Below are 25,603 nucleotides of genomic sequence, written 5' to 3' on the forward strand. Positions count from 1 at the left end.
CAACACCATATGCCAAGTTACAATCTGCACCACATCTATATTTTTTGGGACGACGTTTGACTAGGAAATAACCGTAATTGCTCTTCACTCAGACTTTAACCAGTCTGGAATTATGCCAACTGTGACGCCATGAATGCCAAACCAATTCTACCACGTCTTTAGACACAATCTCCATTACTCATTATATATTAGGGATGACTTTTGACCAGGAAATTTAAATTCCTACACTTTTCTCGCACTTTGAGGTCATGGCCTAATTGCCTTTTACTTTTTCTTTCCATGTTGGCACCAATGCCAATTTCGCACATATCAAATTCTCTGATGGACTAACTCATGTGAAACATAACTTGATCGCGTAATCTCCATAACATCTAGTCGATTGGCTTAATATGATCTACTCTCACAAAGGTGATTACTCTCTCAAATTTACCTGTACCTATTTTTGGCCATTTTCAATTGTCGATAATACCATACATTATCGTCATTTGACAACCGAGATTTGTCAACTTATTATCTTGTCAGTCGATTAGTATCATTTAATTGGTGTACTCGTGAGATGCACGTGTGATAATATTAGAAAAGTCCTACATTAAAGAATTGATGTGGGGTGCAACGGTCAAGATGATTTGGTTGGTCTATAACTTATTGGCTTTAATTTTAAAGTGAAAATGAGATATGTGGACGGGCTCCGACTAGGTTCTTTCTTAGAAATCCTCCTAAATGAAGGTATCAGATTTTTTATGCGTACTTCTAAGCAGATAGTTTATTGGTGACGCACCCCTAAATGTGTATCAGCGCTTCCTACAACATGCTATAATGTTTTTTTTTTCCTTAATGAAACAACAAAATCAGCACAAAGAATTAGAATTCCCATTTAAATGCCGCCCACACGTGCTCCATTGGCCTGCAATCGTGCTTTTTCAACTGCTTTGTCATAAAAGAGCCACGATGGGGGATGTCGGTCCAACACCAAAAGATAGATCCGGAAAAAGCTACCGGGATCAATTAAATGCCATTTGCAATCTTTACTTTAGTTCAGAGCTACCTTATCCGTGATACAAGCAAACCCTAATAGGTAATACTTCTACAAAACTGGCATGAAATCTCGTATGTACAACATAGTGATACCAAGAGGACTACTATAACTGTAGTTGGTTCCGATCAGCCGCGTCGGAGTTCACCCTGCAGGCCGAGACCGAATCTCTGACCGACTAGGTCGCAACGCACGTGCGCGAGACCGATCCTAGATTTCTCGAGATCGAACTCCATCCACACGTTTTGCTGATGGTGGTGGCCGATCACGAATGCCTCCACCCCCAGCAAGTCGGCGTTCCCGAAAGTCAGGCAATGAACCGAGTCGTTCCCCCTCACTTGACCCGGGACCCGGTACAGTGCCCGGTCGCCCGGTATGGTCATCTCTGCGCCCCGAAACACCAGGCTCACCGAGGGCAGGGGCGGTAGATTCGCCTGACCCAGCGGGACGCAGTAGCACAGATCCATGGCTCCTTGGAACACGAAGTTCGGATCATCCAATTGCTGCAAGACGCCTCCTGTTTGGAAAAGAAGTGTCATGGGAGCTCGGATTCAATATAGTTGTCGATATGATTGCTTTGGCGACGTGTTTGGGCGGCGTTTTACTCACCAGTTTGCTTCAGAAACTCGGCTCTCAAGGCGTCATAAACCGGCCCGAGAAGAAAGGTGAACTGGGTGCCCGAGTCTACCATCGTCTGACCCGCCCCCGTGTGATCGGGCAGGAAGGCGGACTCGGGCAGCGGGAGCATCACGTCCGACACCCGGATCCCCTCCAGCTGGACGGTGTACGCCACCCGGTCGAAGTACGGCAGCGGGGTCGACACCCGGACCAAAGGGGTGTAGTTTAGCGGCGCGAGCCACGAGGAGAGGTTCGCCTCGCTGCCGCCATCGCCGAGCAGCAGGAGGCCCGAGAAGTCCGACCCGGAGATGCAGTAGGAGAACTTGGGGAAGCCCATCTGGGAGACGAAGGAGAGCGACCCGAGGTTCATGCCCATGAGCCCGGTGTTCCGGGCATCCTCCTCCGGGTTGGAGCTGGAGGCGGTGCGCATGCACCCGAAAACCAGGCCCGGCATGCGGCCCGACCCGATGGAGAAAGTGTCGGCGGCGAGGTTGCCCTCGCTGGAGGATGCGTCGGCGTAGGACAGAGTGGCGTGGCAGAGGTTACCGGCGTCGCAGGAGGCGGGGATCTGGAAGTCGCGGGTGCGGGCGGTGCAGGTTGGTGAGGAGCAGGGGATGGGGGCGTAGGAGGCGGAGCGGGTCGGGTCGAAGGAGAGGGGGTAGTCGGGGGTGCGGTTGCAGTGGAGCCAGGAGAGCTCGCTGCCGGTGTCGATGACCATGGAGACGTTCTGGGGGGGAGTGCCGACGGTGAGGGAGACGGTGAGGCTGATGTTGTGGCGGAAGGCGAGCTTGTTGGGGGGCGTGGGGACAGACCCGGGCGGGACTTCCTGGGTCTGGAGGGGCAGGATCAGAGCCTCCTGGGACTGAGCCTGAACGGGGAAGAGAAGGGCGGCGGAGAAGAAGAGGAGAGAGATGCGCCGGTCATTCATCGTCGCTTCGGAGATATCGACGCTGTCACAGACGAGGAGGAGGAGGAGGAGAAGAACATGTGAAGAAGAAGAAGAAGAAGTGAAAAGGGATCGAGGTTGGGAGTTTGGAGGGGAATGTGGGTGTCGGGTGATGCGTGGGGCAGGCAGCGTGAGGGATCTGAGCAAACCTGTACTGAAACGAAATGGAGATGGAAGCCAAATCTGAGTCTGACTGGATGAAACAGGAAAAGATTCTTTTGTTTTGGGGAGAAGAAGAAGGATAACAGTTTGTTCATAACTCGAGGAAGAGGAAGGTGAGATCTAATGCAATCTAAAAGATTATCTAAGCAGCGAAACGACGTCGTTTCTGGTGGCCACGCATTTAAAAGCTTTTGCCGTGTTGGTTGGTTGACGGGTGAGAGATTTGACTTCGAGTGGCTCCCGCCTTGGAGAAGCTTGTACGCGGACACGGGGCCCAGACCCGAGACCCAGTCACCGAACCTCGGATCCGAAGCTTGTCTACGTGGGCCGCCGTGACTCTGGTTCGGGCGCGAGTTCCTAGGTATGTCAGCTAGGCACGGGGTCCAAGCACTTGAGATGAGATAGGCCCCGGGCAAACGGCGGAAGACCGGAATTTATTGAAAATTTAAGTTATTTACTAATAAAAAATGTGGATAGATGCAAGTCAAGTCACGTGTCTTCGATGTAAATCTGTATAGTTGGAAAAACTATTAAAAAAAGTCATAAATATATTGCACTTTTATTGATTCAGCCCTGAATCTTTCGATCGTGCCAATTATTTAGAGCGCGTAGTAGAAGTTTGATACTTTTACTTTGGGAGATAACCAAGAGGGAGCTCAATTTTAAGACCATCAACATATCTAGTTGGAGCCATCTTCACTCAAAAGCTTAAGTTAATGAGTTATGGGCCAACCATGATATATTAACCGCTAAATACCACATCAATTCTCCGATTCCTTAATATAATTCACATGTGTATCTTAACAATTGTTCATTTTTATTACGGGAAGAGATGCATTCGTTGCACTATTAACATCTCCTCAAATAATAAAACAGATACAATGTTCTCAATGACAGCACACTAACCCCAGTGCCAATTGAAACAATTGTTCCCATGAATTCTGCAGTGAATACAACAAAGCACGTGCTTTATCTTTGTCTTTCGAATTAACATCAATAGATACAAGTTGGCCACAAATAGTGTTAAACTCGTTTAAGTGTGCATAAAAAGAATCACTTTCACTCGTTCGAAGGTTGTAAAATCACTTTTGCGAAAAAAATCGGTGCATGAGCAACTTGCTCCGATAAAGGCTTCTAGCTTCACATAGAGATCCTTCGCTATTTTCTCAGAGGTTACGTTCACCAGAACGCTATTGGTCATACATAAGTAGTTCATGCTTTGCATCTTCCAATCTTTGCTAATTCACTCCTTCAGTCCATTGGATGTGGATTCTTTTGTCTCGTCCTCCTTTGACTTCTCCTTGGAATTCACCTCAAGTTTACCATATGCTACAGACCTCTGTCCACAAGCAAAGCCTCCATCTTCAATTTTCATAACTCGAAACCCTTTCCTCTGAATTTCTCTACTTCAATTTGTGATTGATTAGCCGATATCTTCCCAAGATACGATTTTTCGAATGTCTCTTCACCAAGAAAATCCTAACCTCGATGCTCTGATGCTAGTGTTAGAATTCGGCGCACAATCACAACGAAATAAATGTTCACCAGGATGCTATTGGTCATACATAACCAGTTCATGCTTTGCATCTTCCGATCGTTGCTAATTCACTCCTTCAATCCATTGGATGTGGATTCTTTTGTCTCGCCCTCCTTTGATTGCTCCTTGGAATTCACCTCAAGTTTATCATTTGCTACAAATCTCTGTCCACAAGCAAGGCCTCATTCTTCAATTTCCATAACTCGAAACCCTTCCCTCCGAATTTCTCTACTTCAATTCGTGATTGATCAGCCGATATCTTCCCAATATTCGATTTTTTGAATGTCTCTTCACCAAGAAAATCCTAACCTCGATTTAGGCTATGATGCCGGTGTTAGAATTCAGCGCACAGTCATAATGAAATAGAGCGTAAAAGCGAGAAAGAGAAATCAAAACATAATATTTATCAAGGTTCACCCTTAAACTAGGGTTACATCTAGCGGAAGATTTCATTATAATTAGCACCTCACACTTCTCTATTATATCACTTAACTTGCAAGTGAAATCTCTAAGTTATTAGAGATTCCACTTTTCCAACAAATGGTATTAGAGCTGATGGTAGATTGATAAGCCCCAATCTATTTCGGTGTTGAGTGAATATCCCAAGGAAAGAATCTAGTGACCAACACAGTTCTTGGGCAAGTGGGCGTTATGATGTTGCAATGAGGGTTCCGATGGCAGCCTTCATGGTTCAATCCAGAAAAAGAGACCAAGGATGAAGGTGGGTGTTGAAGGTTCAAGTTGAGATAAATTGGTGCAGAAGGAAACCCGAATTGAGGGGGAGCAGACTAACATTGAGCTCTCACGTGAGGGGAAGATAGTTAAGATGTACGTGTGAGTTGTGTTAGAAAAATTTAACATTGGAGAATTGATGTGGTGTGGAGTAGTTAATATATATTAATTGGCCCATAACTCATTAGCTTAAGTTTTTAAGTAAAGCCAGGTCTAATTGGATATGTTGATGGGCTTGGACTTGGACTCCCTCTTGATGATTTCCCCAGGTGAATGTATTGGACTTCTGCCGCACGCTTCCAACACCAATTCGGTCCTAAATCTTTTGATAATGTGTCAATATAGTCGTTCCGCCCAATTTTGATAAATAATAAAAAAAAAACTGACGTGGTGGTCCAATCATCGCTGATAATCCCGTGTGACATATCCAGTCTTGATGTAGATAATTTTTTTAGTTTTTTTTAGAACTTTTTGCTTTGTTTTATTTTTATGTTTTTTCTTTCCTTTTCATTGATGGCCGGCCCTTGCCGAATCCGGGTGACGTTTGCCTCTCCCGCTGGTGGCGAGGGCAGAACCCTCGCCAACGGATGACGAGGGCCTAGGCTAGGGCTGCAACCCTCACCAACGGACGACGAGGGCTTCTAGTCCCTCGTTGGCACCAATAAAGAACAAAAACAAAAGTTCATAAAAATTATGAATGGCTAACATTCGCATTAGTGATTTTCGGTCAAAATTGACCAAATTGACTTTATTGAAAAATTGTGAAAATGCTTAAGGCAGAATTGTAAATGTAAATACTGAAAAAAAGTCCAGCCGGGCCATTTCTCTTGCTGTTCTATCCATGCCTTGAGAGTGTTGAACCCAATTTGCTAACCAGGACGACGAGTGTTCCCCCTATGAAAACACTCATGTTGGAAACTCGCACATGCGGTGTCGAACCATTTAACAGCAAGAGATCGTGATCAGCTCTGTGGTTACTATGATGGTGTTGGACATACGTCCCATTTCTAGGACTGATGGGACCTGGTCATATGCGTCAAAAGTTGAACATACCATGTGTTTTTCCTTCTTACAGTAACAGAAGTGTTCATGTGGTTTGGACGCGTAATTGGTGACGTGCATTCTACTTCTCTTTGGCATGACAAATCCTCATCCCACGGGTGTTTTGCTGGGTTGTTTATGATTCTGCCCTAGATCTACATGCCAAAGTGGCAGAGGTTATACAAGGGAGTGGTTGGATGTGGGTGTGGCCACCTGCGAGATCTGAAGATCTGGTGGAAACTCAAGCCATTTTACGTAGCTCAGTTCAAACTTTCTCTCAAGCGGCAGATAGAATAGACTACACTGGTTCTTGAAGGTTGACAATTTACTCATGCAAATGGTTGGCAATTGGTGAGAAGTAGGAATGTTAAGGTGCCTTGGCATAGGCTCATTTATTTCAAACCAGATATCCCTATTTTGGACAGGCTTCTCAACAAGGCAGCCGTGTGATCAGGGTCCAGATACTTGTCTTCTATGTGGCTCAGACATCCGAAATCAGGGATCGTTTATTTTTCGAACGGACCTTCTCTACGGCTGTGTGGTCATCACTGCTTAATCTTCGTTTCGTTTTCAGTAAGAGTTCAAATGGTTGCTTACATTAAGGAGATAAGGTTGAGCACATCTTAGTGCCGAGAAGGAATTATGAACCAAATGGAGAATATGGTTTAGGCAGGACTGAGGACATAATGTTGCTGCAATTATTGGGTTTGCTACTATTGCTAGTGCCGTACTAGTTTCCGGGTTCTTGCTGCAATTTAATAGTTACTTGGTATTTGGTATGGGTGACATAGATAAGTGAGTGTAAAGACATAGATGTGAAATTGTACAGCCATTGCCGAGCACAGGTGCTTTTTGACTTGTAGTGGAAGTAGTGCTCCATATCTTTTTGGTTTTGAGCAATACACCAGAAAACTTACCCACAAAGGAAAATGGTTATATGCACATCGGTTCCTAAGAATAAAGATTTGAAGAAAATATTGACAATAACTTCTTTATTTAAATTTATTTTTTCAGGGTCCATCGAACTCCTCTCTTTACCAACTTTCGGATGCTTGGCCTCGATTTATGAAAGAAATCTCTCTAATTCTTCAGTAGTTCATGACAGAAACCTCCCCGTACAAATTCTGATGAGTAGCTACTTTTGGTTCAGGTATGTATACTGATGTGGCAACTACTAGATCGACACCGGCTTTAATTTGAGATTTGAGATAACCCCGGTTCCAACTAATTCAGGTTCACCATGTATAAGAATTAACAGGATCTTTTCTTCTCCTTCAGGATAAGATTTTCCTCTAAGCTAGTTAATACAAACTTACATACTTGCAATATGACCTCAACTATTCCTAGCATCGTCCATCATTCATTAAACGGATGCTTACGGCCAGAGGTCCACAGAAGCGGAGACCTAGCTCAGTCTTTAATTTATCTGCCTAACCTTCAGAGTTTTCCTAATGAGAAACTTCAGTCAACTGATGCTTTACACGCATTTTGCGTCACTACAAGTATATCTTGGATCTTTGCCCTGCATCTTGCCGAGAACATAACTTCTCTCATGGAGTCACTCTGGACTTGTCCTGAATTTCCAACCGCTGCCTTCTTTCTTCACTCAAAGCCATACAATGCCTGTAACTTGCCTTCCACTTGGTGTTGAAGCTAAAAATGCTTAGGGGTGCTATCAAGTCTTCCAATTGAACTACTGATAAAACCATGCCAAACCCTTCAAATTAGACCATCTTGTTCACCAAATTTGCGAATGCTGAGTATGTGCCGATACAAGAGCAAAAGAGGCCGAAAGTAATGATGGATCCGCAAGCTGCAATCTGCATGGAAGAATGGATAATCTCATTGACAATAATTTTGCCGTCTCACTCAGAAGGGAGGTTGATGAAATTTTGGGAAGAGCGGGGCTATTACCTCCCACTTGGTCAGTCTACCCTTAAGCATCTTGAGATAACATGCGCAGGGGAAGATGATTGCCTGTTTTCAGAGGTCTATGAGCACATCTTGAGTTCCTAGAAACTCATTTTTGTGTAAATTGTGATTGATACTGCAGGAAGGAGAGTCAACTCACCCCTAACATTGCAAGAAGAGATCCCATCAGGGCCATCACAAGACCTGCAGCAACAGCGGAACTTTCTCATAGTTTGTCAAGTTAAATTTGCTACTTTCCTTGGTTTATTATATTCGGTCAAGCAAATGAGCAGACGCAAGACAAGCAGGAAAACAATATGCCCATCAAGAGTAATGAGGTTCCTACCAAAGAATGGAACTGCCAGTGCTACGATCAAAATCGACATTACTAGGACACTCCTGATGATCAATGCTATGCTGTAAGATTTACGATGTGATGAGGGCAAGAGTTCCTCCAAACTCAATGCCACTGGCATAATTGTCAAAGCATACTTTGTCATTGGGTTCAGAACCTGCAAAAGACAGGAAAATTTGAAAGAAACTAAGGTAACAATTAAATTTTATATTATCTGAACGTCATTGTCCTGTTGTTACTAGGTTGTGCATTTGCAGGACCTTCTTCATTGAAGGATTCCTGAACTTACCGCCGTCCAAATCGCTACTTTTGTTGCCATATATTGTTGGGGCATGTTTAAGGTGAACTGAGATTTGATATTATCCCCGAACATCAGGAATCCGCATACTGATACACCGATGTAAATGACAGAAGGAAAACCCATGCTGCATAAATTGTGAGAAGAACATAACTAACAGGTCACAATTATTGACAAAAAAGAATGGAATAACAGATTAAGTGAAATTACGTCGCCACTAAAACCCCTGGAAATTTCGACGGCTCCTTCATGGAGGAGTATATATTTGGGAAAACCGAATGTCCTGCGTAGCAGAAACCGTATATTCCTAGTGTAAATGGTAGGTTCGCAAGATCTATGATGGTCCCGCTTGGGTGGAACCCCACTTGGTCCACCACTCCTAACCATAATAAGCAAATCACCAACAAAATCGATGCGACGACTCCTCCAGCTGAAAGGTAGCCACTTTTCGGATTAGCAGGTCTTCAACAAGTGAGCATCAAAGTAGAGTGTGGTTCAGGAACACCAATTACTGAGACGAGAATTGCAAACCTGAAAGGTAAGAAAGTATGCCAAAATTCCGCAGCCAAACAGTTGGGAGAACGACAAGAGTTGTCGTAATGGCAAAGAATTGATGCGACGTCAAATACATGCCTCCGATGTACATATGGGCTTTTGGGAACATTTTGGCCAAGTTATCGCTCATCATGATTGTATACTCTATGCAAGAAGCCTATGAAAGAAGAGATGATTGCGTGTGGTTGAATAAGAAAAAAAAAAAAAAAACAAAGAAACCGACACCTAATCTCGGAGAAAGTAGGGACTAGATTGAATTTATATGACTTACATACAGTTCCATGTAGAGTATTATCTGCATTGGAGCAAAACGTACATGTCAGTACTTCTTTCAGTCCCAATATTACTTTATGCTAATGGTCATGCAGAATTGGAAATACTCAAAAGTAAAGTAAAAACCAGCAGGGTGTCATTGTTGGTTTCTGTACTCACAGCTATTACTAGGCGACCTGACACACCGAAGGCGGCCTGTCCAATGTCGGGGTAAGTCTTGAGTCCCGGAGAACCTTCCAAACAGCGTTGCAATAAGATTCCAGTGTAGAAGGAGATAATACAGAAGAGAAGAAGCAGTAGCAGACTTAACCATCCTCCTTCATGGACTGCATATGGAACAGCTAGAGTTCCCATGCCACAAATCACATTTATTCCTGGTACATGAAGAAGATACAAAACCATAGTCATCTTTCGAAGATTGAAAGGACCTAGGAATGAATGGCCTGAGCAAAAACTTCTACGATACAAGCATTTAGGAAATCCTGATTCGTTTTTATGTATTACCATTTAGTGCGGCTTGAGCAACCGAGCACTGTTCTCTTGGAGGCGGCAGTTCAGGCACAGAAAGTATACTGTACAAAGATGTGAATGATTGAAAAGAAGTAGTTTGCGGAAGTACTTCCTTGTCGAAATTTGTCGACGAAACTAGTGGCTTGTGCAGGGAGGATTCGGAGTAGGAAGGTGGCAGTCTTCTATGTGTCAAGCTAGAGCCTTTTAAGAAACTTATCGAAGGAGGAGTAACGCTGGTGAACATGTCCATAGACTGCCTGCAATGTAAGCAAATTCAGGACAAGCTCCGAGGCAAGAAAAAAATAATAAAGCAATTTCGATTTGTTGGCTTTGCCAAAATCAATGTGATCTCCTTGATTAAGTGTTAGTCACCATTCACGTTGCAAACAGATCGAGTACAGATAAAATGACAAGATTCATCAGCAGCACAAATTCGATCTAACTTCAATCGGAAAATCCTCCAGGAAAGAACTTCGTGCAATTTTAAATCAACTACATGTTCTATACAAGGGATTGAAGGATCTTATGGTGGAGGTCTTGTCTTTATACATTACATTTTCTGTTTCTTTTTCCCTGAAAACATGGGACGCATCAGAAAAATTCAACCCTTGAGAAATATATCGTACACGATTTGTGATAGCCGGTTCATATCAATCTGCCGGTCTCTTGCATGAACATACTATAGAGAAAGGAAACGACGAAAACTCTGAGAATTTAACAATCTGTCGTAAGCCACAGAGACAGGGGAAAAGGGAAGGGACCTGTAGCTCTGAGGCCAGGACGGAGGATTGACGTCATTGCAATCATCGAACGAGTTTTGCGAGGTGGGTGAGAGATCATCGGACTGGCTAACGTCCTCGTCATCGTCGTAACCACAGTTCCGCTCGGCTTGGTTTTCTTCGTCGTCCGTCTGGAACTCGTCTTGCCGGTCAGGTCCTAGATCCTCGTCGAGTTTCATTATCGCAGCCGGTACAGACCCTCGAATCAATGCTACCTTGTGCCTTCTCGTGGATCAAAGGTGAAAGACTAGATGGCGTTGAAGGGTTGTGTTTGTTCTCTCTTTTGCTCGATGCTGAAAAAGGCAAACACCAATTCTGACAAATAAAAGTCTGATTTTCAGCGTTGGCATTGAACCCGAAACGCGGGGGAAGGTGACAGCTTCTCTCTCTCTCTCTCTCTCCCTCTCTCGGATGCTCAGGATGAAATAGCATCCTGTCCGGGCATGTTTCTGCCGTCAATGCTGTTTCCTAGGATAAGTCTCCCTAACGTATTCCGAGTTCAGAGATTATTGCTGTTGATGGCTGTCGGTCCATGCTATTTTCCTTTCGCGGAGGACACTGAATAAACGTGGAACGCTTATCCTGCAAATCTCTCCTTCCAAAAGGAGAGACGTCACTGAGGCAAGAAATTTTTAGATATGATTTAGGTTCCTTCTAGGAATACGAATGGTTTGAAAAATATTTTTCAAAAAATAATCGCACATATCGCTTACTAAAAAATATGAACAAAAAATATTTTGATCGTTTACGCGAATGTTTAGACACAAATTATTGTTGACAATGAATTTTTTTTTCATTGACTGATTATTTCGAGCGACACATGCAAGCGTTTCTAGGATAGTATTTTTCAAATAATTGATTTTTCCACGAAATAAATAGAGTCTTAATGAGTGTGAATAATCTTAGATCGAAGATAAGAGTCGTTATGATATATGCATGATCCAATCTAGAGTTTAGCACTTGCCTTTCGGATGTGACAATATGATATTGCTTCTACTAGCAAGATGCCCTTGCATTGTATAGGTTTAAGAATATGTTCCTTATATTGTTATAAATGTTGTGCTGATGTGAATTTTTTGCAAAAGAAAGGTAATACTATGCAAAAATAAAAATACAATACTGTCATAAAATAAATATTCAAAGTATAATAAATTTTAAATGTGAGACATAAAGTTTATAAGTGTGAGAATTTTCTCAACAGCAAAATGGCTTCTTTTCTCTCCTCCATTTGCTCCTCTATTTAGAAAGAGAGTTATAGGCGAATTCTTCAAAACTATCTTCAATTTCATTTATTACCAAATTCTCCCTTTTCTTTTCGGTAATCATTTTTTTGGGTCTAATTTCGGTAATCATTTAATGCTTTATCTTTGGTTTCTATAAGAGTTGATGCATATCTCATCCTCCACGACAATGTATGGCAAAGAGAATTATCGGATATCGTGCGAAAATATGCAATATTCGATTTGAATTTTTAGAGAAGTTGGTAATATTTCATTCCCCGATAACGCATGTCTGGAATTTCTTTGATTTATTTCTCAAGAAGTTGGTAAACTTTCAAAGAGGATTTTTTTTATATACCAGACGAAAGATTTTAATCATAAAAGGCATCAAGATATTTAGGGATAAGTGCATCGAAAGTTCTAAATTTATTAGAAAGTGTAATCGAGTCCTACAAAACTATCAAAAAGTGCAATCAAGTCATGAAATTTGTAAGATTGGTGAAATCAAATCATTCCATTGATTGCACTTTTTGAAATTTTTAGGATTCAATCACACTTTTATGATAAGTTTTAGGATTTCAAGTGCACTTATCATGTATATTTATTTATGAAACTTGTAAAACTATATAATATAAAGCTCTAAACATATGTCATTTCCTTAGTATACACTTTTCATAATGATGGTTTGACTTTATCTATTTATTTGCTAATAGTTGTTCTATTTGTTGTCTAATATTCATTTATCTATAGAGCATGGAATACAGTATTTTCATGATAGATAATTCTTCTATTAGTCCACCTTTACAATTCATTTTTCGATTACAGACTATTATGTTATTACAGGTGTTTCGACAATGTTCAACTCTTAGTGAGCAACTTATCTAGGATAAAATTGATACTTATGGATACCATTTTTCGTTAAATATGGGCTATCATTTCATCTAAAATTTTTTTTTATCGATTTTCTATTCGTCAAATGTGGACTACCATGTTGTTATAGATGTTTCTATGCGATTCAACTCTTAGGAAGCATATTATTCCCACATATTCACTATATACTTATGTCATTAATTGATCGAGAAAGCCTCTGCACAAGAGAACCTAGCCAAATGGTGTCGAGTGGAAGGGCGATCGTTCAACGTTTGTCGACGCTCCTACCTAGAAAGTAATAATTAAAAAAAAAAAATGAAAACTTCCGAATTTCGGACTAACCTAAGTCTTCCTTGACATAAGCTTTTTTCTTATCTAGTCCATGGAAAAAGCTGCCTTTATTGCCAACATAGCTGGGATTGCTCCCTTCTGGGAAGAATTTTTTGGGGCTTCCAATGTCAATATGTATGATCTTCAACATAGCTGCGTCTCTTTTCGGAAGACGATTGATTATGTCATAAAGACCTTTATGTCCACGCCCCAACCGCCATGGCAATGAATTGAACTCTCTCATTGATGCGAATATTTTTTAACATTAAAAAATTCGATTTCCATTTCAAATATTTTTTTGAAGATTCGACTAATTCGACCATTTCATAAAGAAAGGCCAAGCTCGGGCGACTGTTTATCATAAAATAGGTCTCCGCAAATGGGCTAATGAGATATGGGGATCATATTGGAATTGGGATGCAAATGAAACTTGTGCTAAGATTAGGCATTTGTTGTAGTGACCACAAAAGTTAAATTACCGTTAAGGCTCCCACACTTGGCTTTTGAAACAAAAACAACACCAGTATCCCGTCCATTGTGGATAAGCAGGGAGAGACATTATCTCATTTTCCTTATTAACCAATCAAGCCAAACTTTCTTTTGATCTAGTCACGTTAGATCTTATCACAAGTTAGCGAAATCAGTTGTTCTTGAGTTCAAATCTTTATAAGCCCCATTAATTGCGTTTTTTATTAAGTATTTCCCCACTTATAGAACTAGAATAAAACCCGTCACTCTCTCCACTCCGATGTTATGTCACCAATTAAATGCGACTTTCGTCACCACCCGAGCCACCCATTTGCCAAACTCTAACTTGCTCTAATTCAACAAAGAAATAGCAAACACAAATCTGTTCTGAATATAGTAATTACGGCTATACTCTACTTCCTGATGTAGAGTATTACGGCTAGAAAGTATGTCTTGTTCCGAATATGGTGATTGCAGTATTACCCGCAGAAGCACAAATCTTAGAAATCTCTCCGCTCATTTGTCGATTTGGTTGAGCTTGCCGAGGCCGTTGCAACGTTGGCACACGATCTGAGATTGGTCCTTCCTCGCCGCGTTGGCTCTCAATGTTGCCGCCGATTGCCGGACGAAGCCGGCGCCGTCGCATTCGGGACACCTGTTAACAGCATCACAGTCATCTCTCCCCGTGAGTCAAATTCACGAGCAAGATAATGAAATCGGTTGATGTACATAAAAAAGGAAGAAGGATACACGAGAATAGAAAAAAAAACTATCCTTGATTTTCGACTTAATTACTACTTCCGTCCTCTAAATTCAGAATCTATCCATCCTCGTTATAGCCTTAGCTTGAATTTTGATTGATGTGCTAAAGTTATATGCAATGCAAGGAGAATTTGTAAGAAAGGAGCGAGCTGGAGAAACCAGAGAGAGCGTGGGGGAATTGGAATACTGACGTGTCCTTGCGGGAGAAGAGAATGGGGAACGCGGTCCCGACCAGAGCCACCACGGCCGCGCCGGCAATCAGGTATGTCGTGCCATCGGCCGAGACGTCTCCGACCGCCGCAACCACCGTCAGGCTCCTCCCCTTCTTCTTCTTCTTCGCTGCCGTCCTGCCGGCTATTGATGCCCGATTGGCCAACGATGCCCCGACGGAGGACGGCAGTGAGATGCGAGCCGCTCTCGCCGGCTGAAACAGCGGACTAGCGCGAAAAATCGTCGGCGGAGGAGCGGTGGACGCCATTCTTTTGGTGGGTGTGGTTTCGTAACGTGGAACTGTGACTCCGGAAAACGTGGGCTTTGTAGATTCACAGATTGAAGAATCGAAGTGGATTTGGTCGCTGATTCGTGGATAAGGCCACGTCGGGGATCTCAACATCCCTGACAAGTCTTCTGGATAAGCCCTGGCCCACCACGGTCATCGTCCAATTGTGCCGCACTCTTGTCGGTAATACTAAACATTCAACGCCAGTTTGATCATTGTCCAATTTCTTTCACAACTTTTTCGAAATTTTGACCCTTTTTCTGCTCCACATAAAATAGAAAATTTCTAAAAAAACGCTTGCCACGTAGAATTCAAACACGCCACGTCAGCAGATTGGCTCCAGCGGACTTGATTTAATCGGACCCAAAATTACACATTTTAAACCTTTTTAGGACTCGATTGTAAGTTAGGCAAGACGCTTAAAATTGTTGTTGCAATTTTTCCTTTAATTTCTCTTTTCTCTCCGCATAAGGTCGGATGAGAAAAAAGGAAGGGTAGATTTCGTTACTAACCAAAGTCCGATGTATTGAGGGGTTCTCTTTTTTCCCTCTAATTTCTATCTAACTCCTCATTTTACATATTATTTTTTTCCCTTTTTTAAGCTTTGAGTTTATGTGGCGTAGACATTTCAAACTCTCTCATCTTTGTTTGCAGTTTGCATAAAAGTTGATGATGCAAGTGTTTCGTTAAGTGAAAAATGGATACTGTCATGTTCGGACAGCAGACAAGTATTTCCCTAGGAAAGAGTTGAAAAAAAGAAATAACCTAAAACCTTGTTACATCTAATTTTCAGGTACTGCTGTCCTCAAAACATATACAATTCAAAGGTTTCATCTATTTTTGCAGTATTTTAACCCACGAATTTTGCAAATCCATACGAAAAAGATCCCCCTCTCTTTATGGAAAAAAAATGGTAACTCATGCCACGGGAGGGAACTTTGCCCAGAGTTCCATCGCTATTCATGGATGGCTCCGAAAGACGCATGTTGTTGTCATCCAATAACGCATGCATCGACTTTATCAGTACGAGAGATTTTTGCGTCCCTACGTAGTTCTTTATAGTAAATCTTGTTCTTCCATGATCGATCATTTCATGGGCTAAATATGCATGTAAGTTCCAAGACATCTCGCCCGATACTTTCTAAAACCTAATCGTAACGCATGGTCTAATCTCGTTTCATACCGCGGAGAGGCGTCGGTGCACAGCTAAGTGTAAACCGTCGTTTTGTATCGCTCATGTGCTGCCTTCAACTGGAGGATTCAAGAAAGAAGGGTGTAGGACTCGAGGAATTATGTGCATATGAGTACCAGAGATGGAAGAAAAAACAACAGAAGACCAAGAGCATTATTGACTCCGTAATCAATGCTGTGCATGCCTGTTAGCCATCCTTGGATTGCCCAGGAGCCAGTTCCACCCGTTTGATTAATCTCTATTTCGGACAACGCCGAGGATTTTCGAATCCACAACCCTCTCGTGAGCGCGCAGGTTTCGCAAATGACACCGCCCAATCACCGCCGTCCTTCGCGACCAACGATCTCCGATCGGCAGAGGTGGCGAGAACCCTCTCCCTCATCTGTCAAACTCAGAATCGCCTTGACGCCCAGCACCGCGCTCACTGCTTATGTCGCACCTCGATTCTAAGCAGAATATGGGAATGACACGGTCATCCTTCCTTCTGAAGGACGCAGTCTTGATACACACGCAAAGCACAACTCCCAAAGGTTCCCGTGATAACGCCCTCATATTAAGGGGAACTAACCGAGGAATTTGAAAAACACGGAAAATCATGACATTTTCACAACACATTTCATCCGCTAGAAATACCGGTCTCAAAGCATTTCTCATACCATTTAGAAATCCATTCATAGACTATTTCGCAGAGCGATATGTGTCCTCATAATACCTTGCATAATACATGTTCTAAAACATTCCTTAATAATCAAGAAGTAGTTAATGTTCAATCTCGCTTTTTATTCCATAACAATGTCATTTCGTAACTCATACCTACATAATCCATATCGCTTTCGATAATGAGTTTTACAAACTCGAAGAAGAGATAGTACCACTTACTTGGGATCGTCTACGACCAAATAACAAACAATACTCGAATCGTCGAACTCGCGATCCTAACAAATAAGTGAGGAACAACGTTAAAATCAAGTAAAACTCAATTTCAATAACGAATCAACTAAAATAAAGTTAAACCCTAACAAAACAACTCTTGCGCGCCAAATTCACGGGCAGGCTCATGAAATCGGTTGATGTACATAAAAATAAAGAAGGATACATGAGAAATAGAAAAACTGTCCTCGATTTTCGTCTTAATTACTATTTCCGTCCTGTAAATGCAGAATCTATACATCCTCGTTATAACCTTATAGCTTGAATATTAATTGATGTACAAAAGTTACATGCAATGCAAGAAGAACTCGTAAGAAAGGAGCGAGCTCGAGAATCCACAGACAGCGTGGGAGAATTGGAATGCTGAAGTGTCCTTGCGGGAGAAGAGAATGGAGAATGCGGTTCCGACCAGAGCCACCGCGGCCACGCTGGCAATCAGGTACGTCGTGCCATCGGTCGAGATGCCTCCGACTGTCGCAACCATCGTTAGGCTCCTCCTCCTCTTCTTCGCCACCGTCCCGCCGATTATTGATGTCCGATTGGCCCACTATCCGCCGACGGAGGACGGCGGTGAGATGCGAGCCGTTCTCGCCGACCGAAAGAGCGTATTAGCGCGAAAAATCGTCGGCTGGGGGAGCGGTGGACGCCATGTTATGGTGGGTGTTTTTCGAATGTGAAATAGGGACTCAGGAAAATGTGGGCTTTGTAGATTCGCAGATTGGAGAATCGAACTGGATTTGGTCGTTGCTTGGTGGATGGGGCCCCGTCAGCGAGCTCAAGATCCTTTGGCATGGCAGGTCATTGTCCAATTGTCCCGTACTGTTGGCCGTCTCAGTAACACCAACCTTAAACACCAGTTATCGGAACATTGTCCAATTTTCTTTTGGAACTTCTTCAAAATTTTGACTTTTTCCTGCTCCACATAGGCTAAAAAAACATTCATAAACGCTTACCACGTTGAATTTTAAACTTGCCATGTCAAAAAATTAGCTCAAGCGATTGCTGGAAGGACTTGATTGAATCGGACACAAAATGTCTACGATTGGATTGCACATTTTCAAACATTTAGGCTCAATTGCACGTCAGACAAAACACTCAAAATTATTGTTGCAGGTGTCCCTTTAATATTTTAGGTACTGCAATCCTTGAAACATGTACATTTTTTAAGCTCTTCTCAATTCATGCAATATTCCGACCCATAAATTTTGCAAATCTATATACAAAGATTCCGTCTCTTCATGGACCGCTCATCACAATTCTGGAGAAAAAAATCATGTTTTCGTCATCCACTTACCTATACATTCATGAACCTTATTAGGGCGAAAGATTTCAGCGTGCACATATGAAGTTCTCGATAGTAAATGCGTTCTTCCATAGTCAACTGTTTCATCGATTAACTTACACGTAAGTCTTAAGATAATCTTGTGCAACGCTAAGCAAGACCTCGCGGTGGTAATGCATGCTCTAATCTCCTTTCCTACCGGCGGATGCATGACTAGTATGGAGGGCTAAGTATGATTAAAGGTGAACGTGGCAATTAAATAAGAACCACGGGCGTCCACTTTTTCCACTAATCCCTCCTCAGTTCACGTACCATCGCCATCCTCACCCTTCTTTTTGTGCAAGTACGCATGCATACATTGCATAGGGTTTAGCAGCGACCCAAATCATCATTCGATCCAACGTGCTTGTCTGCCCTTTTTCTCCTCTTCTTTGAGATTTTATCCAACGTGAAAGAGTAAAGAGAGAAAGGGTGCCCCACGTCCCAAGCAATGAATATATGCCCGCCAAAGCGAAACCTAAGAAACTATAAAGAATGTCTGAGGGAAACCCGAAAGAAAAGTTGGGAGGGGGCAACCGCCGCTCCTCCCGCTCTCTCTGCCGCCACTTTCTCTGCTCCTTAAATCTAATCCCACTTGACTGACATGGACCGTTTCCAGTTCCACTATCTATTCACCGACCCCCCATGACCTTTGCGGTTTTCAAGCCACTCCCACTAACTGTCTTCGCCTTTTTTGTTGCATCGGCCATTGTTGGATCACAAGCACAGCTCCGGTTGCTGAGAAAGACTGAGAAAGAAAGATGTCGATATCGGCTTTCATACCAATCCTCCTCCATTTGCTGACTTCCCTCTCTGTTTCAAGTGCGTTTTATCTTCTCTTCTCTTACTTCTCATCTGAAAGACAGACTTAGTCGGAGATGATTCCCCGCGCTAGGGTGAGTATAACCGACGTGCTCTCTTTTCTTGGGTTTTTTTTTTTTCGCAGATGGGGAGCAGCTAATACTAGTCAACAACTGCAAGGAGACCGTATGGCCCGGCATCCTCGGCGGCGCGGGCCACCCCTCCCCCCGGGATGGCGGCTTCGTCCTCAGCAGCGGCGAGGAGGTCGTGGTCGACGTGCCTGATAAGTGGTCGGGCAGGATCTGGGGCAGGCAGGGCTGCTGCTTCGACGGGGCTGGGAAGGGGTCGTGCGACACAGGGGACTGCTCCGGCCTGCTGCATTGCCAGGGCACGGGCGGATCCCCTCCGGCGACGGTCGTGGAGATGACGCTCGGATCCGCCAGCTCGCCCCTGCATTTCTACGACGTCAGCCTGGTGGACGGGTTCAACCTGCCGGTGTCGATGAGGCCGGTCGGGGGCGGGGTGGGATGCGGCATGGCCTCGTGCGAGGTTGATCTGAACGTGTGCTGCCCCTCGGCGCTGGAGGTGAAGAAAGGGGACAAGGTGGTCGGGTGCAAGAGCGCCTGCTTGGCGATGCAATCGGCCAAGTACTGTTGCACCGGCATGTACTCGAATCCAAACACCTGCAAGCCGACCATATTTGCGCATCTGTTCAAGGCCGCTTGTCCCAAAGCCTATAGTTATGCTTTCGATGACGCCTCTAGTCTCAATAAGTGCAGGGCTTCGAGGTATGTGATCACATTTTGCCCACCGATTTGATAAGGAGCGAACAGGGGAAGCGCAGCCATGAGTGCTAAGTTGAGTCGTACAATTGTAAGTTGGGTCTTGTTCTAGAGAAATATTAGTGTGTTTCCTTCAATTAGATTAGTCTCCTCTTTGTCACGAACAATTTGATGCGAACTAGAGATGGCAATGGAATCGGAAGTTAGTTTTTCTTCCTCCTCTGTTATGCAGTTCAGAATGAGATTAAAATGTATGTCCATCCCGGCTTAGAAGGAATGCAGAGAAATTTGTACATGATAGACTCGACGACATCGAATGGATCTTAGGTTCCCTTTTCGACGTATTTAGTGGCTTTAACACACTAGTACTAAGATTCTGCTCTGCCTGAAATAATCGTTCTCCACAAGCTAGGAATCTGATGCTTGTCGTGAACGGGAAACGGTACGATCAATTAATAGTTACAATTTGATTATAAGAGTCTAATTTGTTGTAAAGCTCTCATCCTGCTCCCTCTGCATTTGCCACCTATAGCCACCGTGCCGTGTGGCTGCCGGTGTCACCACCGCCACCACCAAGACCGTCGGCGACCAACCATCCTTCTTACTAGCTCGTTGCCGGATGCCATGGTTGTTAGCACAATAATTGGCGGACAAATTAAGCACTCAAAAACAGACAGCAAGGAATAAAATAAGAAGCGCGAAAGAGATGGCACGGTACTGCATTCGATCTTAATCTATCCATCTATCCCAAATACCATGGAAAATTCGAGTATCAAAACAAGAACGACTACCTTTTGGGTGATTCATACATCAAAACACATGACGTTCCCATCAAAGGCTCAGACCCGCCGGCTGCGGATGCGGCACCGCGTAATCCACCGTGATCATGCCGTCCACATACTTCTCAACCTTCTCCTGCCGTGGGCCTGCCGCCGCAGCCTCCATCTCCTCGATGCCCTTGAACACCGCGAGCGACGCGATCGAGAACCCCTTGGAGCGCGAAGGGGAGAAGTTCTCGCCCCAAGTCGCATGCTCCATCCCGCCGAGCCCGTCCCTAATCCCCTCGGCCACTGCGGATAGCACCTCGCCCTTGGCCTCCTCCCCCGATCCCTCCTTCAGTTTGAGGAGGCTCACCCTGATGGGGGACCCCGGGAGCAGCGCGACGGCGCCCACGGGGACGCGGTCAGTGACCCAGTCGACGGCCATGATGTCCTCGCAGATGGGCGAGCCGAGCTCCTTGACCACGCGCATGTGGTCCTGGTGGTGAGCGTAGGCGGCCAAGTCGTCCTTGGTCCGGTAGCGACCGTGGAGCATGATGGTGAAAGTCGAGGGGGAGGATGAGGATCGGGTGCGGAGGACAAGGCCGGCGGCGAGGTGGAGGACCGAATCGAGGGAGATGAGGGCGTTGAGACCATCGACCATGGCGTTGACCCGGGAGGGGTCGGTGCCGTCCTTGACCTTGAAGAGGACGACGTGCTCGATGATCTGCTCCGGGGACGACGACATGGTGGTGGTGGATGGTAAACTGGTAAAGGGGTTTGACCAGAGGAGTGGCAAATACAGAGGATCTCCTTGGTCGAGAATCGAGATGGGATCACAAGGAGAGAAAATTTTAGGACGTCTTTGTTTTTTTATTGTAGTTACTCCTCTCATGCCACGTACTTATATAAATTATTATAAGGTCCTCCGCCGTGAAAAGAAAGCCGCTGCCCCATACGGTAGTGACATTTGACTGCCACAAGCGAAAAACGACGTGTCGTATTGTCCCCACGATAAACCCCTTCCGATTCTTGATCGGAGGTTTTGCCTCTCGCCATTTTCCCTGGGGAGAACCCACAACAATCTGCAGCGCGCTGAAGCTGGCGGTTTCGGCGATGATGGGTGTCGCGTCGAAGCTGTTGGGACCACGCGCCGGCCTCGCGAGGGTGGTGAGCCTCGCTTCCGTGAGCCGTCCGCCGTCGCCACCCTCCAGGTTATTGCACGACCGCATCCAAGGTCAAGACTTGAACCCGGTTGCGTCTCAGATGATCGATTACGCCGTCTCCCTCGCTAGGTCCCAGAAATCAGGTACTTATCCGATTCATTCAAGCCCTCAAAGTTAGTGAATTTCCCAGGTTCTTCATGTTCTTTGAGTTTTCAATTTATGGCTAATATTGGTTTTCTTTCTTTCTTCTTGTTCTATAATGGGGGCATGCGTAATGTGCTTGTGTAGATGAATCGTATTCTCAGGGCATGCTTGTGCTCGAGCAGTGTCTGTCCACTCAACACAGTGAGGGCCAAGTTGCTGAGAACACGAGATCGATAGTCTTGCTTGCCATGTCCACCCTTTTGTATGAGAGGTCGTGTTACAATTGTAATCTTGATTCTGTCATTTGATCAACGGGGAAATGAGAGTATCATTCAAAGATAAAGCCAGAAGTTGCTTAAATACCTATCTTGTTTCAGGGGTAATTTGGATGAAGCTATTCATAAGCTGCAGGGTGTTGCGGATTCAAGCAATCCTTCTTTGGGTGTCAAAGGTAAATTTCTTCCTTCTTGTGTCGTTTTAAGAGAGATCAACTTTTGATAAGAGTAGATTTATGTCCAAAAGCATGGCGATATTGGTTTGCACTTTGCTTTTTTGTAGTTGCTGCAATGGAGGCTCTTGTTGGACTGCACTTGGAAATGGGGCAAGTAAGTGACTTGCTTACGTTTGTGCTTTGCAATACAGTTCCTTCCTGTTCGCTCTCAATTTATCTGGAGATGATCTCCCTATATAGGATGATACTTCATCAGTGGTCGCAGATAAATGCTTAAAGCTCTTGGAAAGAGAATCAGCACAAACAGCTGGCTCAGGATCTTCAATAATTAATGCTCGTGCGAAAGCAGCGAAAGGGTTGGTTGAGCTAGTCCGTGGAAGTTTCCGTTCTGGTATGCCTCACTGAAACTTTGCCATATTTGTAAGATGTTTAATATTTTCTTTTTGTTGCGACTGAATGTTTCACTACTTTGCAGTGGAGCCCTTCTTTCAAGGGAGTAATGATGACAAGTATTCCACTGGTTAGTTTCATTTCCTTACCCTGTACTCATTTGTTCACTCCAATAAACGGATTTTTGCGTTTGGGTGTATGCGGAGTAATCACAGCTCGAGATTGCTGCTATATAGGCCTGCACTCAATTCTTGCAACTGTAGTCGCTGATATATACCTTGAACAAAATAGGCTGCATTTTTAGGGATTCAGATATTTGATCTTCGTACTTTGCTCTTTTCTTGGTTGGTCATCTCTAACAAGTACTCATGTGATGTGTGGAACTTTTCTTTTGAATTCTATATGAGATTTTGTGTTATAATTAGGGCCCTGGCTGGTGAGGTTTTACTTTTACTTTTACCTGGCAGGCTAGCACTCCCTATTGCACGACGACATATTTGTGTGCTGATTAACAATGACCCTCTTATATTTTTGAAAAATCTTCTTCTGTTCCATTCTGGAAAATGACCAAAATTAAATTGACTCCGAGCTATCTAGCTCAGTACATACATCTTTAGAGCTTTCTTTATGGGTGCTTGAGATGGTTTCTTATGATATCTGTGAGTGCTTATTTAATACTTAGCTCCTGTAAATTATATTAAATGTTACTCCTGCTATCTGTGAAAACAGAAAAAGTATACTGGGATTCTCCTTGTGGAAGCATGGAGGACAGACTTGTATAACAAGCTTCTGTGCTCAAAAGAGGATTTGGTTACAGGGGATGAAGCTGTAAAAGCATTAGAGTAGATTATTGTCTCCATGGACATCTGAATAATTTGGTGGACATTATTTTTATGGGATGTTTTCCTGTTTGAATCTTTTGCAGTCAGATACTAAATGTGTCATTATAAGTATTGCACATATTATTAAGGTTTTGTGAATTTCTTGGTAACTGATGTATCACGAGTGAGTCAAGAATTGATTTTAAAAACTTATTTTATATTTTTACATACAGGCAGTGTTGCTTTAACAAATGGTAATGTGGCTCTATCTTATGGAGAATTCTTGCATTCATCACGCAACTTTTCATTGGCAAAGGAGGTCTACCAGAAGGTGATTCAGGGGACTTCTGAGAAGGTCGAATTTGCTGAAACCACTTTAGGAGCTTGTAATATGGCTTCTCAGGAAGTTCTGTTGGCAGCTACCTGTGCTTTGGGACAGCTTGAATCACATTTGGGGTAGGTCATATTGATGTGGACATCTTCCATGTAATGTAATTGCTCTTCAGACTGGTTACCAGTTATAAACCTGTCTGCTTTCAGAAATTTCAGTGATGCTGAGGAGATATTGACAAAGGCTTTAACTAAAACAGAGGAACACTTTGGTATGCTAGAATTGCAATATATTTTTTTTTGTTCCTTTTGAATGGACTCATTATCTTTGCTGAATTGAATATTAGCAAGTATTTTGACATATTTGCCTGCCTGCTATGAATTGGATTCAGGATCACATCACCCCAAGGTTGGCATCATCTTAACTTGCATAGCGCTCATGTTTCGATGGAAAGCAATTCAAGAGCATTCAAGTTTTCTTTTGGTTCAAGAGGTAAATAGTAAATGTGTCGTTGTCAAAGCTCTAATCTGACATGTCCAGTGTAAGCTTGATGTATTTATGTCCATATCTGGATGCATCTTTATAGGGACTTCTTAGAAAGGCCACGGAATTGCTTAAAGCTCCTGCATTGGAGAGTGCAGGTATATGGAGAAATTGTGTATATCCTCTTTCAAGACGTTGCATGCTATATTGATTCCTAATGCTTGTTGGTGTCTTTGTGGTATAGGAATGGAAGCAAAGGTTGATAGAAGAGATGTTGTTGCCCTTGCGAGGGGTATGTATGAGTGTTTGAGTATTACAGTTTGTACTTGTGAGGATTATATATTAGTGTCCAACTATGGCAATTCTGCATCCTAGTCCTGTTTGCTAATGTCTCTAGTTTGTCTCGATGGTTGTTGTAAAATTAATTTGCCAGATTTACAAGGATAGCTTCCAACTAAAAGATCTAATCAGGTTTTTTATGGAGGAAAACGATAAGGTCCACATGTTTCTAGTCAATACTGTCATCTTTTCTCTTGCTATAGCTGTCTACATTGCTTTGGTCTCATGGTTTGTAAGAACATATTTGTCATTCCTGTTAGAGATACATCGTATCCCACTTGTCACACATGCAACAGGACCTGTTGTGGATATGCTGGCTTACAGCTCTAAATAGCCTTTGTCAGTTGACAATCTACATGCCTGAACGTAGGTGCGCATGCAGAGATCCTCTGCGTTCAGGAGAATAGAAAGGGTGAGGGAGAGAGACTGAAGAGCTGGGCAGAGTCTGCATGGAGGAATCGTCGCATGTCACTATCCGAGGCGCTTGATTGTTCCGAGTCCTCTTCCCAAGTGCCAATTGTAGATTCTCGGATCTGCCAGGTTCTGTAAGCTGTGTTTTTTTGTTACTTGGTGTAAGTTCGAGCAGCTGTAGTATTAACAGAGAATGTATCAGCGGATCACGAGGCATCTAAGCCCAGGAAAAATGATTTTCAACTTATGAGCCCCATGCAACTTTTTCAAATAGAGTGAAGTGTGATATGAATAAGTTTGTCAAACTGCATTGGGTTCGGAAAATTATTGATACAGTTGAAATCTTGCTACAGTTTGCAAATTTCGTCTGTTCGGATTGCGCTC

The 25,603-nt window shown here is 43.5% G+C and overlaps 6 protein-coding genes across 6 annotated transcripts; 2 read left to right on the top strand and 4 right to left on the bottom strand.

Annotated features, from left to right (window-relative positions):
* Positions 1-981: 981 nt before the first annotated feature.
* On the bottom strand, positions 982-2,876 carry LOC115749726 (aspartic proteinase PCS1). The gene is made up of 2 exons (XM_030686664.2): positions 1,643-2,876; positions 982-1,550 (listed from the first exon to the last, which is right to left on the bottom strand). The coding sequence occupies exons 1-2, from the start codon at positions 2,577-2,579 to the stop codon at positions 1,162-1,164; spliced, it is 1,326 nt and encodes a 441-aa protein (XP_030542524.2). The 5' UTR covers positions 2,580-2,876; the 3' UTR covers positions 982-1,161.
* A 4,414-nt stretch (positions 2,877-7,290) lies between these two features.
* Positions 7,291-11,135, bottom strand: LOC115749776 (amino acid transporter AVT1E). Its single transcript, XM_030686750.2, has 11 exons — positions 10,733-11,135; positions 9,966-10,228; positions 9,621-9,835; positions 9,460-9,483; positions 9,165-9,345; positions 8,844-9,063; positions 8,625-8,760; positions 8,327-8,492; positions 8,141-8,184; positions 7,984-8,046; positions 7,291-7,889 (listed from the first exon to the last, which is right to left on the bottom strand). The coding sequence occupies exons 1-11, from the start codon at positions 10,927-10,929 to the stop codon at positions 7,794-7,796; spliced, it is 1,605 nt and encodes a 534-aa protein (XP_030542610.1). The 5' UTR covers positions 10,930-11,135; the 3' UTR covers positions 7,291-7,793.
* Positions 11,136-14,027: 2,892 nt separating this feature from the next.
* On the bottom strand, positions 14,028-14,959 carry LOC115749779. Its single transcript, XM_030686753.2, has 2 exons — positions 14,592-14,959; positions 14,028-14,293 (listed from the first exon to the last, which is right to left on the bottom strand). Exons 1-2 carry the CDS (start codon positions 14,876-14,878, stop codon positions 14,155-14,157), a joined length of 426 nt encoding a protein of 141 aa, XP_030542613.2. The 5' UTR covers positions 14,879-14,959; the 3' UTR covers positions 14,028-14,154.
* A 3,905-nt stretch (positions 14,960-18,864) lies between these two features.
* LOC115749777 (thaumatin-like protein) lies at positions 18,865-20,148 on the top strand. The gene is made up of 2 exons (XM_030686751.2): positions 18,865-19,164; positions 19,289-20,148. The coding sequence occupies exons 1-2, from the start codon at positions 19,104-19,106 to the stop codon at positions 19,960-19,962; spliced, it is 735 nt and encodes a 244-aa protein (XP_030542611.1). The 5' UTR covers positions 18,865-19,103; the 3' UTR covers positions 19,963-20,148.
* Positions 20,047-21,543, bottom strand: LOC115749778 (stress-response A/B barrel domain-containing protein UP3-like). The gene has a single exon (XM_030686752.2). The coding sequence runs from the start codon at positions 21,429-21,431 to the stop codon at positions 20,757-20,759; it is 675 nt and encodes a 224-aa protein (XP_030542612.1). The 5' UTR covers positions 21,432-21,543; the 3' UTR covers positions 20,047-20,756.
* A 94-nt stretch (positions 21,544-21,637) lies between these two features.
* LOC115749673 lies at positions 21,638-25,557 on the top strand. The gene is made up of 12 exons (XM_030686587.2): positions 21,638-21,992; positions 22,138-22,264; positions 22,371-22,444; positions 22,552-22,598; positions 22,685-22,835; positions 22,920-22,964; positions 23,889-24,111; positions 24,196-24,257; positions 24,378-24,478; positions 24,573-24,627; positions 24,714-24,761; positions 25,179-25,557. Exons 1-12 carry the CDS (start codon positions 21,800-21,802, stop codon positions 25,355-25,357), a joined length of 1,305 nt encoding a protein of 434 aa, XP_030542447.1. The 5' UTR covers positions 21,638-21,799; the 3' UTR covers positions 25,358-25,557.
* Positions 25,558-25,603: the final 46 nt, after the last annotated feature.

Source organism: Rhodamnia argentea, chromosome 7, assembly GCF_020921035.1.
Source record: "Rhodamnia argentea isolate NSW1041297 chromosome 7, ASM2092103v1, whole genome shotgun sequence".
NCBI classification, from domain to species: Eukaryota; Viridiplantae; Streptophyta; class Magnoliopsida; order Myrtales; family Myrtaceae; genus Rhodamnia; species Rhodamnia argentea.

Excerpts from the sequence above, each read along its gene's own strand:
- LOC115749777 (XM_030686751.2), top strand. The coding sequence starts at position 19,104 with ATGTCGATATCGGCTTTCATACCAATCCTCCTCCATTTGCTGACTTCC. Across the intron at positions 19,165-19,288 it reads GACTTCCCTCTCTGTTTCAA|ATGGGGAGCAGCTAATACTA; the intron begins GTGCGTTTTATC and ends TTTTTTTCGCAG.
- LOC115749778 (XM_030686752.2), bottom strand. The coding sequence starts at position 21,431 with ATGTCGTCGTCCCCGGAGCAGATCATCGAGCACGTCGTCCTCTTCAAG.
- LOC115749726 (XM_030686664.2), bottom strand. The coding sequence starts at position 2,579 with ATGAATGACCGGCGCATCTCTCTCCTCTTCTTCTCCGCCGCCCTTCTC. Across the intron at positions 1,551-1,642 it reads CGAGTTTCTGAAGCAAACTG|GAGGCGTCTTGCAGCAATTG; the intron begins GTGAGTAAAACG and ends TTTTCCAAACAG.
- LOC115749673 (XM_030686587.2), top strand. The coding sequence starts at position 21,800 with ATGATGGGTGTCGCGTCGAAGCTGTTGGGACCACGCGCCGGCCTCGCG. Across the intron at positions 22,965-23,888 it reads TGATGACAAGTATTCCACTG|GCAGTGTTGCTTTAACAAAT; the intron begins GTTAGTTTCATT and ends TTTTACATACAG. Across the intron at positions 24,112-24,195 it reads CAGCTTGAATCACATTTGGG|AAATTTCAGTGATGCTGAGG; the intron begins GTAGGTCATATT and ends GTCTGCTTTCAG.
- LOC115749779 (XM_030686753.2), bottom strand. The coding sequence starts at position 14,878 with ATGGCGTCCACCGCTCCTCCGCCGACGATTTTTCGCGCTAGTCCGCTG. Across the intron at positions 14,294-14,591 it reads CTCTTCTCCCGCAAGGACAC|GTGTCCCGAATGCGACGGCG; the intron begins GTCAGTATTCCA and ends TGCTGTTAACAG.
- LOC115749776 (XM_030686750.2), bottom strand. The coding sequence starts at position 10,929 with ATGAAACTCGACGAGGATCTAGGACCTGACCGGCAAGACGAGTTCCAG. Across the intron at positions 9,836-9,965 it reads TGCTCAAGCCGCACTAAATG|GAATAAATGTGATTTGTGGC; the intron begins GTAATACATAAA and ends TTCATGTACCAG. Across the intron at positions 8,185-8,326 it reads ACTGGCAGTTCCATTCTTTG|GTCTTGTGATGGCCCTGATG; the intron begins GTAGGAACCTCA and ends CTGTTGCTGCAG.